This window comes from Tyto alba, unplaced genomic scaffold, assembly GCF_018691265.1.
Source record: "Tyto alba isolate M040663 unplaced genomic scaffold, T.alba_DEE_v4.0 Super-Scaffold_38, whole genome shotgun sequence".
Classification (NCBI taxonomy): Eukaryota; Metazoa; Chordata; class Aves; order Strigiformes; family Tytonidae; genus Tyto; species Tyto alba.
Window position 1 is genome coordinate 34,560,920 of NW_024881313.1, and position 14,115 is coordinate 34,575,034.

General features: G+C 48.8%; 1 protein-coding gene across 2 annotated transcripts; it reads left to right on the forward strand.

Annotated features, from left to right (window-relative positions):
- Positions 1-14,018, forward strand: CRYGN (crystallin gamma N). Of its 2 annotated transcripts, XM_033009715.2 has the most exons (4): positions 346-378; positions 5,990-6,238; positions 8,056-8,201; positions 13,791-14,018. In XM_033009715.2, exons 1-4 carry the CDS (start codon positions 376-378, stop codon positions 13,924-13,926), a joined length of 534 nt encoding a protein of 177 aa, XP_032865606.1. In that variant the 5' UTR covers positions 346-375; the 3' UTR covers positions 13,927-14,018. The 2 variants fall into 2 exon arrangements, 1 of the variants encoding a protein (XP_032865606.1); XR_004409496.2 differs by lacking the exons at positions 346-378; positions 8,056-8,201; positions 13,791-14,018 and adding an exon at positions 1-274 and having other exon boundaries at positions 5,990-6,023.
- Positions 14,019-14,115: the final 97 nt, after the last annotated feature.

A 14,115-nucleotide genomic window follows, 5' to 3' on the forward strand; every position in this document is an offset into this window, starting at 1 on the left:
CACTGGAGAAGAAAAAAGCTGCTCCCTTGTGTCTGCAGTAGCTGGACTGCAGTATCCGGACCAGGCGGCCTTATGTCACCCCTCAACCGAGGGCAGAGGAGCGTGGGCTGAAATTGGGCTTTGCTGAGGAAGTTCTTGCAGCATTGGAGGCAATGGTGAAGACTTCAGGCTTTCCATTTTCTGGTTTCTTTGAGCAGAGAAGTTTCTATGTCCTGAGTTGCACCCTGGAAGTGATCAAGGACAACTTTTGCACTTGCCTTTGTTTCTGGCACAGGTGAGTGTAAGACATCCAGCTGGGTCCATCCCAGCTTGCAGCAGTTTTCTTTGAAGTGCAAGATGGGCAGCAGCCTGAAACGAGAAGTAGTCGCCTATGTCATGGTGCGTATTTTTGTGGTTTCACCTTCTTTAAAAGAAACGTGCAATCTTAACACCTTGTTGCTAAAGAATTTGTGCTGCTGCTCCGTGCAGGTCACAGGCTGCTGTGCAGCGCGCTACAAGCGTGGTGCAGGCGGTGGCTTGCTGGGCTTCTGCTGCTCGTGAGCACGGCTCTGCTGTAGCCCCTCAGGAAGGAGAAATCAACAGGTTCTAAGTAGTCCCTATGCAATTACTACTGCTCATCTTCAGAGCATTTCACTAATGCTGATTTAGCTTCACAACTTCATCTAATAAGGTCAATATTATTCCCCTTTGACAGCTGAGGAGGGAGAGTGAGAACCTTTGCACAGATGCCTTCAACTCATTACAGGCACGGTGGAAATGTGGCTAATCTAGGTCTGGGTGATGGGTGTCCTAAGCATCCAGCTTCTTAGGTGTCCTGTTTCCTTGCTGGAACCTTTTCTTTTTGAAACAAGATGAAAACTGAAAGGATTTCACCCAAAATCCTGGGTTTTCTGATGTTCTCCAAAATGGAATTCAAGTCCCATCTCAGTTGGATGCTTACTGAGATGTGCGATGAGCTGCACTAATACTGATTCCTAGACAGAATATTACTGAAAAAAAAAGCTGTGGCAGATTTTTTTTCAGTATCTGTAAATAGTAAATATTTTGCTAAACCTGACAAGCAGGTTTACTCCAAGGTGAGGAACTATTTTTCCTAGTGGGAGCCTGGCCAGACTCAAACTGTCATTCTGTGACAGGGTTTGCTCAGGCATGAGGAGGTTTTTTTGAGTCTGTGCTCCACCTGGGGTGACGTGAGGTGGTGTGTGGCAGGATGGATGGTGGGTCAGGGCGTGGGACGGCCACCTTTGGTAGAGATACTGCAGAGACTATGTCTTGGTGCACCCACGATGAAGACAATGCATTGACAAACCCATGGCCTGGCAGCTGATTCCCATTTCCAGCAACAGGTGAGTTGCCAGGGAGGGTGTGCACTGGAAGATTCTTTCTCTGCTTGAATGTTTTGCAGAGGTATTAGGCAGTTAGTGTAAGCAGCCTCCCCAGCAGCTCTGGGAGGCAGCACGTGGCGGACCCAGGCCCTGGGAATGGGTTGATCACCAGCAGAAATTAGTGCTTTGGCAGCTGGCGTGAGGTGGGCTAGGTCTTAATCAAGCAACATGGATTTAATATAGAAGCTCTCCTTTGAGTCATAAGGATGGTTTTTCACTCTGAGGCTTGTTGCTGCTCTGAAGTGGCCCAGAAGATGTGCTCATCCTGTTCAGCAGCAAGCCAAAAAATTTTCCATAGGAAGGAGCTAGACCCACAGCTGTGCCATATCTAATGAGCTAGAAGTGTCTCATACTGAGGTATGTGAAGAAATCTCTGAGCTTTTTAAAGCAAGAGAATGTTTTGAAAGCCCTGAGATACAGATGTTTCCTGTGCTGGGTCTTACGTGGCTTTGCAAATACTAAAAGCTCCTCCAGACGCTGAAGCGTGGCCCTTTTGGAGGATGCAGTGCAACTCCTTGGTTGTTGCTCACTTAATTATTATTTGTGTGGAGTTGTACTGGCCGTAGTAGGTACCTCTGAGCAGAATGCTAATCCTGTTCAGCCTCTTCTCAGAAATATTCCTGTTGGCATTAAGAAAGTCACTCCCAAAGATTCACCTCCAGGAGTCACACCCTGCTTTCTTGAAATCTGTATAGGAGAAGGAGCGAGTTTGGTGTTTTCCTACCCTAGCTCAGGTTGTTGGGCAGCATCCTTCTGTCAGCCCCACCTAACGCTGCAGATCACTGTGGGGTGTATTGCTGGGCCACACACGTGCAATGGCCAGGGTCTGCTGAGCTACATGGAAAAATCACCCTCGTAAATCCTACGTAACACCCCACGGAAAGAGGTGGTGGCATCTCATGGCTGCATTTTGAAAACCACCCAGCCCGGGCTTCTTTATGCCGACATAACCTTGCTCACAACCCCTTGGCATGTAATGGAAATCACTCTGTGAGAGGACAAGTGCTGTGCCTGGATCCTGTGTGTAGGTGGCATGCGGGGAGGAGAGTGGGGTTGTGGCCAGAAGGCACCACATTTATCCAGACGGGGTCTTTTTGTCCTGGATGGTTGAGTTCTGGTTTCTAACATGGCTGGGTCTATCTCTGTGACTGGTGTTGGCACCAACAGTGTTCCACAGCATTGAGTTCTTCCCACTCTAGTTTTGTTGAGGACATAACTGCAGGGTTATGAGGGGCTTGAAATCAACCTTGGCCATCTTGCCTGGTTGAGGTGTTCAGTTTTTTCACCTTCTGGGTTCTGGCCTGGACTTGGAGCAAATTGTCTCTGATCACTCCTCAGCCTCATGGCAGCAAAGGCAGGCAGGGACAGCACAGCCTGAAGTCCCCCCTGCAGACATCAAGCCCTTTTTCTCACTTCCTCTCGACCAAGACGTGCAAAAAAAATCTCAGACTTTTGGGTTTTGTCTGTTAAAGCTAAATGCTCAAACTTGCAAGATCATGTTTCCTGTGCTTCATCCTTTAAACAGCCACAACAGAGGAAGGCTGCCCGTGACCCTCTTAGTGTGGGGTACCATGGATGGATGTGATTCTCCACCTGGGCACGAGCAGGAGGCGAGGTCTGTCCCAGCATCGCATGCCTGAAAGGCTGCTAGTGGCTACAGGCTCTTCAGGCTGCTCTTTTCTCTCTTCCATTGGCAGCCTTTCCGTCCTTTGTAAGGAATTAAGGAGGTTTGTCCAGGAATTATGATTTTCCAGTCTTCAGTATTCTTTTATTCCCATTGTTTTCTGTTTTTCTAGAGATGGGTCCTTTGTTGTTTCATATCTTTAAAGTGGTTTCTCAAATAGATGAGAATAAAGTTGTCACACCCTCTTTCCATCTCTCCTAAAATAGCTTTTGAACCTGTTGGACAACTTCTAACAAACCTAACAGCCAGGCACAGGTCTCAAATACGTCATGTTCCTGCACTTTAATTAAAGCTTGCACCTTAGGAGAAACAGGAAAATCCCATCATGAGACAGAGCCGGAGGAAACTAGGCTTTTGTGGTTCCATAAAAAACTCCTCCTGCGGTAATATTTGCTTTACTAGGTACTCTAGGGCCAGATTGTCATGGATGCTGTGAGTCTTCCTCTCCAGTCATCAATCGGCTCGTGGCCAACACAAAGAGCGCGTGGGCCATTACAACCCCAATTAGTGGAAAAGTTGGGTCCCAACGACAATGCCGGTGTCACCTCGTCACCCTGCTGCTCCCAGCCCTGACTCAGAAGAGGGACACATCTCCTTCCCTCCCAGGGCACTAAGTGCAAGGCCACATGGAAGGGCTGGGTTTGGGGATGCCACCACTGCCCCCAGCCCCTGCTGCCACTCTTACAAGTGGGACTTTCCATGCGCTGTTATTTCTCTCACACCATCTGGTGACTAATGTAAAACCTAGAAAATAATACCAGCATTTCCATGAGGGTTTGGTGGTGTTTGTTTTGTTTTTGTTTTTTTTTTTTTTTTTATTAGATGAGCCTTTTCTTCATTATTCCCTGCCTCGCATCAGAACATGTAAATGTAAACAGTGTTTCTGAGATTCCAGGGCAGGTCAGCTGAAGGATACGTTTCTTCTGCAGATGCAGTGTGCCACCTCCCTCCTTCCGCCTCCAGTGCATCCCAGTCAATGCAACATCTTCCAGCTCAGCCTACGTGTGCACATACATGCGCTTATTAACTTTTACATCTTAATTGAAAGGGCGGCGTACGTTTAAGCTTCTGTAATGACATCCTTTCTTCCCAAACGGTCTTTAATCTTGAAACGAAGCGGTGAACCAAGGCGGCAGAGCGGGGTTGCCAAGCGAGGCTGCTGGCACGCGTGCGGACGGGAGCTACCTGCCAAGAAATGAGTTTTCAGGGTTCGGATCTGAAGCGTGTGCCTGACGGTCTGGGGAGTCTGGATGGTGGCAGGGGGGAGGTGACAGGGGCCCCGTGGGTGATGAAGAGGAGAATTTGATGAGTAGGAGCTGGGTGTAGAGTCTCTTCCAGAGCTATTAAATAGCATAAAAGACAAATCTCCTTTTAACATGGTACCCTGGTATGTCTCTGCGTGCTGGTCTGTGGGCCACCCCTATGCATTTGCCTTTACCTCTTCCTAGGCTGGCTCAATCCAAACTGACGGGGTTTATGGACTGGGGCCTTCCCTTGCTGATGGTCCTGAGCATAAGACAGTTAAAATCTCTGATGCTCTTGTAACACAGGAGAGGGGAATATGAAGCAGCTTTTCCTTGTACTGGCATTTGAGATGCCGGACTCCAAAGCCCTAATTGCAGCTATATAGGAAATATTACTTTATGGTCAGTGGCACGGCTTAAAAATCCCTCTAATCCTGACTTATTTCTGTGTGTTGGTGCTTCAGTGCTGAAAGATCAAAACATTCATAAAAACAACGCTCATGAGTAACGTCAGTGGGTTTTCGAGCCCAACCTTTGCGCTTTGGAGCAGATTAGGTCCTTGGCTTTTGGAGATGCCATCTGAAGAGGTTCAAAGGTTGAACAAGAAACCATTGCTTTGATGGATGGAGTGCAATGTGTTATTGGTGAGGAGTCTTCCAAGGACTCTCACTTTTGGCTGCCACATTGCAGTAGATGAGAAGCTGGGAAAAAAACAGTAAAAAGAAATGAACCCAATACAGAGACACTATGTGCCATGCTTAGAGATGCTTCCGTTTCCTTATTTACTTCTTGTCTGTCCTAAAATAAGAGGAGAAAAAAGGGAGGAAAAAATAAAAAAGGAAGAAAGGAAAAAAGGGGGGAAGGGAAGAAAAGGGGGGAAAAAAAAGTAAGTCCTTCAAAAAGGAGCAGTCAATGTGCACCACTAATTGACCAAAGCCCTGCCAAGCAAATCTTTTGTCAGATCGTCTGCCCGAAATCAAAACCCCGGACTCAGCAGGCCCCGTTACCGGTGGTTCTGCCTACAAAGCAGGAAAGCGTAAAGCCCCTGGTTCCCGCTGCTTTGTTAAAAAGCCCTCGCGACACCAGCCCTGTCCCCCCCCCGCTCCAGCTGCTATATAGCGGGGTGTCCAACGTTTCTGTCCATCGTGGTTTTGGTTTGGCTCCCGCTCTTGGTCTTGGATAGCAGCCAGCAGAAAATGTCTCAATACTCAGGAAAAGTAAGTAGCGACCCAACCGCTTCTCTTTCAGCCTGGAGATGAAGAGCCCGAGCATCCTCTGAGCTGAAGGAGTAGGTTAGGATAATATCCCGGAGGATGCAACATGTGTGCTGATACCGGGAGCAAATTTGGTAGCAGGGACGGGGAGGGTGCGGCAGAAGGAGCTGCGTTTCGGGAGCCGAGTTTCCTGTTTAAACATTCCTGCTGGAAATATGTGTGAGTGAGCACGAGGCGGCGAGAATTGTCGTAAATGCGGGATGCACTGCCTTCCCAGAAAAACAAATACGTTTCTTAGGAAAAAGTGCCAGTGATACCGTGTTCCTCTTGCTGGAAAGCAGCTTAAGAAACCCAAACCACCCTAAAATGATGCATCTGCAAGAGATTCCCATCTGCTTGAAATGGGGGTCCGGCCATGCCCCTGATCCTCACCGTGGGCCCGCTCTCCTCCTCCCCCCCCAGATCACTTTCTACGAAGGCAAAAGCTTCACGGGCAGAAAGCTGGAGGTCTGCGGCAGCTGCGGCAGCTTCCAGGACCGAGGTTTCCTCAACCGGGTAAACTCCATCTGTGTTCAGAGCGGGGCCTGGGTCTGCTTCGATCACCCCGACTTCCGAGGGCAGCAGTATGTCCTGGAGCACGGCGAGTACCCCGATTTCTACCGCTGGAATGGCCGCAGCGACCACCTGGGCTCCTGCCGGCCCATCGGGATGGTGAGTGGATGCTGCTGGGGCTCCCCTCTCCCGGCTGGAGCATTGGCGGGATGAAGCTGCCATTGGGCTTTTATCTTTCATGAGCCCCATGAAAAAGCATAATGAAAATCAGTGCTCTTTAGAAATTATACAACCCGTTGAGAAGGAAATAGTCTCCCAGGGCAGGTTTGTCCCCCCTTGGAGCAGTCTGCATAAGCCACAAAGCCAAGTCGCGGTTTCCCGTGCCTTCCGGACCGGGGGAAATCACATCACCTTCCTCTCACAGCACAAAACGCAGCAGCGTTAACGGGATGAGATTTTTCCCATGGTTTTTCAGATGATGTGGCAAGGTCCTGCCAGCATCAGGTGCTTTTCCTTTCTAACGTGAGTCGCTATGAAATGCTCACGGGGAGCTTAAGAAGGCGATTCGCTGCCCAAGACAAGTTCGAACCGTGGCAGCCCCGTCTCCCCACGCACCCGGAGGGGGAGCGGGCAGCCCCAGGGCTTTCCAAACTGGACCTATGGGGCAGCTGGGCTGCTCCTAGCAAATTTTAGCTGAATTATCTGCTTTTGCAAAAATCCCACAGTAATCCTAAACTAAAACTATTTTTTTTCCCCGTACTAGCTAGCTCTCCCCTTATGAAGTTTTTAAAAGCACCGCCCAGAGGAGGGTTTGGTTGGGATGATTAAAAAGTAGCAAAGAAAACCAAATCTGGGTTAGGTCTTTCCTTTTGATTCTCCTATCGTTCATGACCCCCGGGGCAACGATGAACCCACTTGGAGCTGGTGGGGTTTCTTGTTGGCCCCAAAGCTGCTTTTTGGCACAGCAATGGGTTTGTTTCAGGTCCTTAATGTCCTTCCCAAAGCACCCCCATGGTCTGTACATGGAGGGATGCTCTGCCCTGGAGCTCAGCTGGCACAAGGACGTGCTCCTCCTTCCTTGGCCCACGATTTTCCCCATGAGATGCCAGCAAGTGCTTCGAGGTATTTCAGCAGCGCAGATTCCCGGAGGAATGTTTGCTCAGGCACGATATCCACTCTGCCGCTGCCGGCGGCTGCCTGCTGTGGGGTTTGGCATCGCAGCCCAGCCTTCTCGTGCATTGACGTTGTTTGTTTAAAAAATGCACTTAGGTATTCTTTGAATTTGGCTTAAAAATATCCTTTTAGCTTGCTCTATCCCACATACGTATGCCACAGGCTGCAGAAATCTCCTCAGAGGAATTTATGTCGTGTCACCCTCAAGGGCTCGTGCAGCAACGATGATGCTGGGAAAGTTTCCTTTATATTTCCCTTTTTTTAATTTTCCTTGAAGAAAGGCACAACATTACCCATGAGAAACAGCAGCTACATGTGGAACTGGAGGCAACATAAATTAGTTTAGGGGAATAGTCTAATATCTTTGTACACTCTGGCTATATATATATTTTTTTTTGCTGCGTGGGTGTACGGACAGCCGGGGCTGTAGCTGATGCTGTATTTGGGATGGAGGGTTTGTGGGCCAGTGTGAGGGATCTGTGGATGGGCGAGGGGCTACGTGTGCCTGAGCACAACGCATCCCACGAGCGATGTGTTTGCACGTGGACAGCAGCTGCAGGAAGGTGCAGAGACGAGGGCTTTCTGTCTGCTTTTCTGGTTGGCGTGGTGTGCTGGGAGGTGACATGAGTTTGTGTGTGCTCTGTGCATGCTGGCACTGGTGGTGCTGGATTGCATTTTCATATTCCCCTTCTGAAACACCCTTCTGTCTTCCTCTTTGTCCTATAAAAGCCAGGGAAATAATTTGCTGGGTGTTTTGTTTTGGTTTGGTTTTTTTTTGTTGACTTTAATCCCTTTGTCCTCAGCACGGCGAGCATTACAGGATCGAAATATTTGAGGGGAGCCATTTTAGCGGTCCCAGCCTGGAGCTGACGGAAGATTGCTCCTTCCTGCAGGGACAAGGCTGGGAAAAGACCTGCATCAACGCCCTTAAAGTCTACGGTGACGGCGCGTAAGTAGCCACACGTGTCCCAGCACGCTGCCGCTGCGGCGCTCCCTGCCCCGCACCCCTTGTACCCAGCGCTGCAGGGGAGCACGGCGGCTGTGGAGACCACCCCCATCGTGGCAAAGCCTGTCGCTGCTGGGGCGACTTGGAGAAAGCCTAAAAATGTGAGTTAAGCCTGTGGTTTAAAGGTGAATTTTGGTGCCTGCCCGTTGAGAGCTACTTCAGAGGGGCACAATTTTTGGAAGGTGGCAGCTAAGCACAAGCTGCAGGAGCTCCGAGACACCTTTTGAAGGTGTATGAAACATGAAGCCTAAAGACAGCTTTTTTTTTGCCCTTCCCTTTCTGTTTTTTAAACATTTCCATGCATGTTTCCAAAATCCACGCAGAGGCTTTTGGGGAGGGCAGATGGATGGCTCCAGGTGATGCACGTCAGGGCTTTTGCTTTGCAAGTGGCTTCACCAAGGCTTGCTGCAACACCAGAATCCTCCTCCTGGGACAGTAAAAATGAGGCAGCCATGTCTCACCTTAAAATTAAGTCCTGCCTCTGAAAGACAGGGGCAGCTACAGTTGTGATTTATGGCCACCCTGATGAGGGGTTTTGGTCATTCTTGGTGCCTTGTGAACCTGCTTTGCAGATGTGTTACCGATGCTCAGCCCCATCCTTCTGCCCCTGCAGATGCTCCTGAAAGCCTCAGTAGGATGATAGCTTTGCCTTTTTCTTGCTGTTGGGTGGCAATTTGCGTTTTCTTGATGGTGTTGGTCCTTTTTACGTCACGGGATTTTTTTTTTTTTTAATCTTGGTGTGAGACGGGTTGTTATTTGGTTATTTGGCTGTCTCCTCTTTCCTCTGTCCAACAGTTGCATTTTCACTGCAAGTGTGCAGTGAAGGCCATAAAACCCTCCTGCAGTCAGGCAGAGGGTGGCTGGAGCGAGGCACAGGGCAGAAGGGAGCCCCTGCAGAGAAGGGAGCCCAGAAATGCTCTTCCCTGCCTGTCCTGGACTGGACTTTTGCACATCTCACCTGCACCAGCATGGCATGTTGGACCCTTTCTGTCCAACAGCAGTTTTTTTCCAGAATAGGAAAAAGGTTGTTGCCATCCGAGTTCATGACATCCTGACAGCGAGTGTCCTCCAGGACCCTTTCTGATTCAACCAAGACCTCTCTTCTTCCAAAAAAACCCAGGCTTATGATCAAGCAGTGGTGGTTCATTAAATCTAAGGAGCAGAGCTCACAGCTCCTGATGAGAAGAAATGGCCAGAGCCCACCAGGGAGTCCGTTAGTGCTGAGCATTTGAAGCAAAAGGCATTTGAGTACCAACACTATAAAGCCAAGAGTGAGCCTGTGAGTACTCTGGCAAGAGCTTTAGGGCCAATTATTTACCACATGTGTCCCTCTCGCAGAGCCTGGAGCTTGAGAAATTGGGAAACTGCCCAGAAACTTTCAAGCACTTAAATTTTTCTGATTGATTTTCCCTTTCCCCTGCAAAATATATAAGGAGCACAAAGCTTGCTTTCCCTTGCATGGGAGCCCAGACTGTTTATGTTAACATTACATGACTTCTCAAAGGCTTCGAGTAGCGATAAAAAAATAGAAAAAAAATAAAATACTAAGAGGAGTGTGGTGAGGAAATTTGCTGATTTTTGTGGCATTACATTCAGACCCCAGAAAGACAGTTTTTGCAAGCACGTGGAAGGGTCTGTAAAGGACATTAAAAAGCAGAATGGTGCAGAGGGACCTACCGGCCCCAGGCTGCGGGAGAAGTGAGGGAAGGAGGAGATACTGCAGCAGAGAGGTGAGACCAGGGAGGAGAAAAGGACCCTACAGCACCGTTTTTCTCCTTTGGATGGACCATATAAGCCCAGGTGACCCCAGAGGTGCCGCAGATGTAGCTGGTGCTGGGCTCAGCCTGGCAGAGCCCTCCCAGGACCCATCCTCGACTGTTTGGTGAGTGGAGGAGGTGGGGTCACAGGAGACAAGGGGAGTTTCAGCCACAGGCTCTCTCCAGCACATCCCCAGCCTGAAAGAGGGTCTGGTTTACCCTGTGTGTGCTGAAAGCAGGCGTAAAGCAGGGTCCTCCTGAGCTCCCTGCCAGCCAAAGTCTCGCTCTGCAATTTTCCCCCTTAATTCCTACAACGTGACATCCATTGGATGCAGAAATATTTTCTTCCCCCTTCAAAATCCGTGGATGGTGTCACGTGCTGTTAAAAAGCTGCTGCTTGCACTTGTGGGGGTGGCCGTGCCTGCGGGAAGTGATGATGGATCAGCTGGAAACACGGGAATGGAGAGAAACATCCGCCTCTGGCGTGGTGCGTGGTGGGGCTGAGGGTGTCCAACACCTTCTCTGCTGCCCTTTCGGGGCTGGCGACTGCTACCCCACGCAGCCAGAAAGGGTGATGATAAAGCTGTTAAAGCCATGCTGGAAATGAGGCAGCTATTTTGGAGCAGTTTTGAGATGTTACCGCCTCCTCGGAAGCTGTTGCGGTTTGCACGGCGAGCGGCTTTGCCTGTCCCATGGGCAGAGCCAGCTCCAGTTTCACATATGGTGTCATCTGATTTTAGATGAAGACGTGCACTTCTTGTCCTCCTTTGTGCCTCAGACATTCCACAAGGGATTGCTTAGAAATAATAACTTTAAAGAGATGGATTTGTTTTACAGTCCAGGAGAGAATACCCTCAAAAGGGCTTTTCTACACTACAGTGACAGAGCTTGAAGGAGCCAGACCAACCATTTATTCTGCTGAAGCATTTATGAGCGTTTGGCAGATGTTCTGCAGTCGGGCTGTGAAATATCAACCAGAACAGGTACCCAAATGCTCAATAAACGTTACTTATTTCTCAGCAGAGGTGATAGATGCTCATGGCACTGCTCCATGCATGTAGGCATGGAGAATGAGTGACCTCGAGCCCTACTGAAAGCATCCTGCTTGGTTCAGGCGGAAGCTGCAGTGCTCCCCTGCTAGTTTTTTCAGCGTGAGCAGCCACTTCTGGCTTACAGGGCTTGCACTGGTTCCATGTGAGTTTTATTCCTGTGTCCTCTGGGTTTATATGCTAATGAAACACAGCACTGAGATGTTTGAGGGCTGTGTGCTATGTGCCTGGATCAGCTCTCCCATGCTGAGCTTGAGGACAGGATCATCTCTTTTTTTTGTTTTCTGGAGTCCTGACTGACTTGATTTCCTCTCTTGCTGATGGTCTCAGGGAACTTAAATTTTAGGCAATAAAGAAAGAGCTAAGTAAGCCATACAAGCCTTCACTCATCACCTTGCACTGCCAATACACTTCACTCCCATCTTTCTGCTATTGCTTTTATTCCTTTTTTTTGCAGCCTTCTCCTAAGCAGAGAGACAAATCGGTGGGTTCTTATCACCACACCAGGTCATGCAGTCTTGCTTCTATCTACCCCAAAGCCTGTCCCATTCCCTCCATGTGCCTGTGCAGACACGTTGACCATGTGTCTGAAGAGAAACGCAGAGGTCTTGGGAAAGACAGTGACTATGAGGGGTGGATCTACCCTCTGCACTACTCCCCAGGGTCCACCAATTGTCAAAAAATGCCCCAGAGCAGAGCTGGACGCACCACAATGTCCCAGTGGGCCAGCAACACCCTGTGAACATCCTTGTCCTACCACCATGCAATATTTTCAATAGTGTTAGGTATTCTCAGCAGGAGGGACTGATTGGAAGGTGCAGAAAATAGGGTTGGGAGCTCTCTTCAGGTGTGCTTGAGGGAGGCATGCTGAGCTGATGGAGAAAGAGGCCTGTGATCATCCAGAAATATAGAGGTGCATGTAAGATGAAGGGATAGGGTAAAAAGGAGGAAAGCTATGCATGCCTTATGAACGAGGCTGGGGTGTATCTAGAGGAGAAGGATAATTTTATAAATTGTTCTTAATTAAATTGAAGAGTTGAGCACACTCTCCGAAAGTGCACATTAGGATATGTGATGGGGGGGACACGGCTTCAGGGCAACCTGCTGTTACACTCACATAAGCAGCGGGCAGCCTTCTCCACACGCTAAAAAGTGAGCTTCAAAGGAAAAGTCTGAGGATGGCTTTATAATTCCAGTTTGGATATAAACTGGCTGCAAAGAGTGCCAAAGAATGAACTTGTTTGTTTGTAGGAAACACTCGGGATCCAAATGTCTTGTCTGAGCACATTGAAGAGATGCTGCAGAAAAGGGTTGCGCAAGCAAGGGCAGCGGGGTGGAGAGGGGCATCCACAGTCCCACCTGGTGTCCTCTCAGAAACACAGGATAAATCCAAATATCTCAAGGAATCTGTAAGGTGGTTCAACTAAATACCCTAACCTTTTGCTTTTTTAAAAAAATAATGCCTGTGGGTGGCTGGTTTTATAAACAACTTTTTTCCTAGGCCTCCAGCTTCTTGTTCTGGTCTGACTGATCTGAGTTCTCGAGCAGTTGTTTGACCCTGGAGGCCCAGCAGTCTTTGACCCATCCAGTACTTAACTGAGTTTCTCCCATGAAATCCCACATACAGTAGGTCCCAATCCTAACGTCACAGCTGAATTCCTGGCAAGAGACAGACCACAGAAACCAAATGATTTAGAGTATTGCATTTGTGCTCTGCTGTCATTGCTGAGCCCATAGATGAGACAAGCAGCAGAGATCCTTATAAAATCCTTAAAAGCGATGGGAAGAGAAGAATGAGGCAGAGAAGAGCAGTTCAGCAATGATGGGGTGGAAATCTGACTGTAAAACTATCAGAGCAATGGTAAAACTTGGTTAAAAAAACATGGGAGATTTAAATAGATGGAAGAGGTGACACCTGTGGCCACATTAACATCATGGTAGAGTGGGTACTAAAGGGATGAAGGGCAACAAGAGCAGCAAAATTTGTCCCTCTTGCCCATTAGAATTGCTCCTAAGTTTCAAATGGATAAAAACATAGGCAAACTAGGTGAAGTCAGGCATGCCGAAGTCACCAAGGTTGCTGAGTGTTGTATCTATTTGACTGTTTTCCAAGGGAAAGTTGTAGTTAACTTGACATAGTGATAAAGTGAAGATAACTGAGCCAAGTCCTGCTCTCTGTTGGAAAGCATCGAAGAGAGGCCATTGAGAACTATTAGCAAAGAGATAAATTATTAAGTATGGTTCCTATCATACCTAATGTGTAAGTTGAAAGAAGTAAAACATCCTTCAAGCATTGCACATTCCTCCTTACAGTCCAAAAGGGGTTTATGCAGTGGCTGAGGGGACTTATGACCTTCTTTATCACTATCAAATGCTATTGTTTCTGTTGCACATGGTAAAGCTCAGAGAGATCCATTTCTACAGCAAAGTGAAGCAGGACGCCCCTGGTCCCAGGCTTCATCACTGGTGCAACCCAAACCAACTTCTTCTAAAGGCAAGGTCCAATCCAGCTGTGGATAATTGCCAGGATATGCTGAAAATGGGGTGAAGCACCAGCAGTTAATGCCACTGAGGGCATTTCTGTGTGCAGGATGGGACTGGGGCTGCGGAGGCACCGTCGGGCCCCAGTAGTTTGCACTACCGGCGTCCCTCAAGGCAGCCACTCATCGTGGGCATGAGGCCACCTCACATGGGTGGGACCCAAATAACCCTCCCTTTCTGCTCAGGTGGGTGCTGTACAAGGAGCCCAACTACCGCGGCCGTATGTATGTGGTGGAGCGGGGTGAGTTCTGCAGCTTCAACACATGGCAGGCACGCAGTGCGAGCGTCCAGTCCATCAGAAGAGTTGTCAACTACTTCTAGCTGAGCTTTCATCCTACCAGCGATGGCCTGCTGAGACTGGGCGTCACCCTCCTTCCCACTCACTGACCTGTGGAATAAATTGTTAAACACCAGCTTTTGGGTCTAAGTACTTTTTTCCATGATTTGCATGAGTTCAAGAGGGAACGGACTTGCAACCTTTCTAAGCTTGATTTACATGCTGTGAATTTG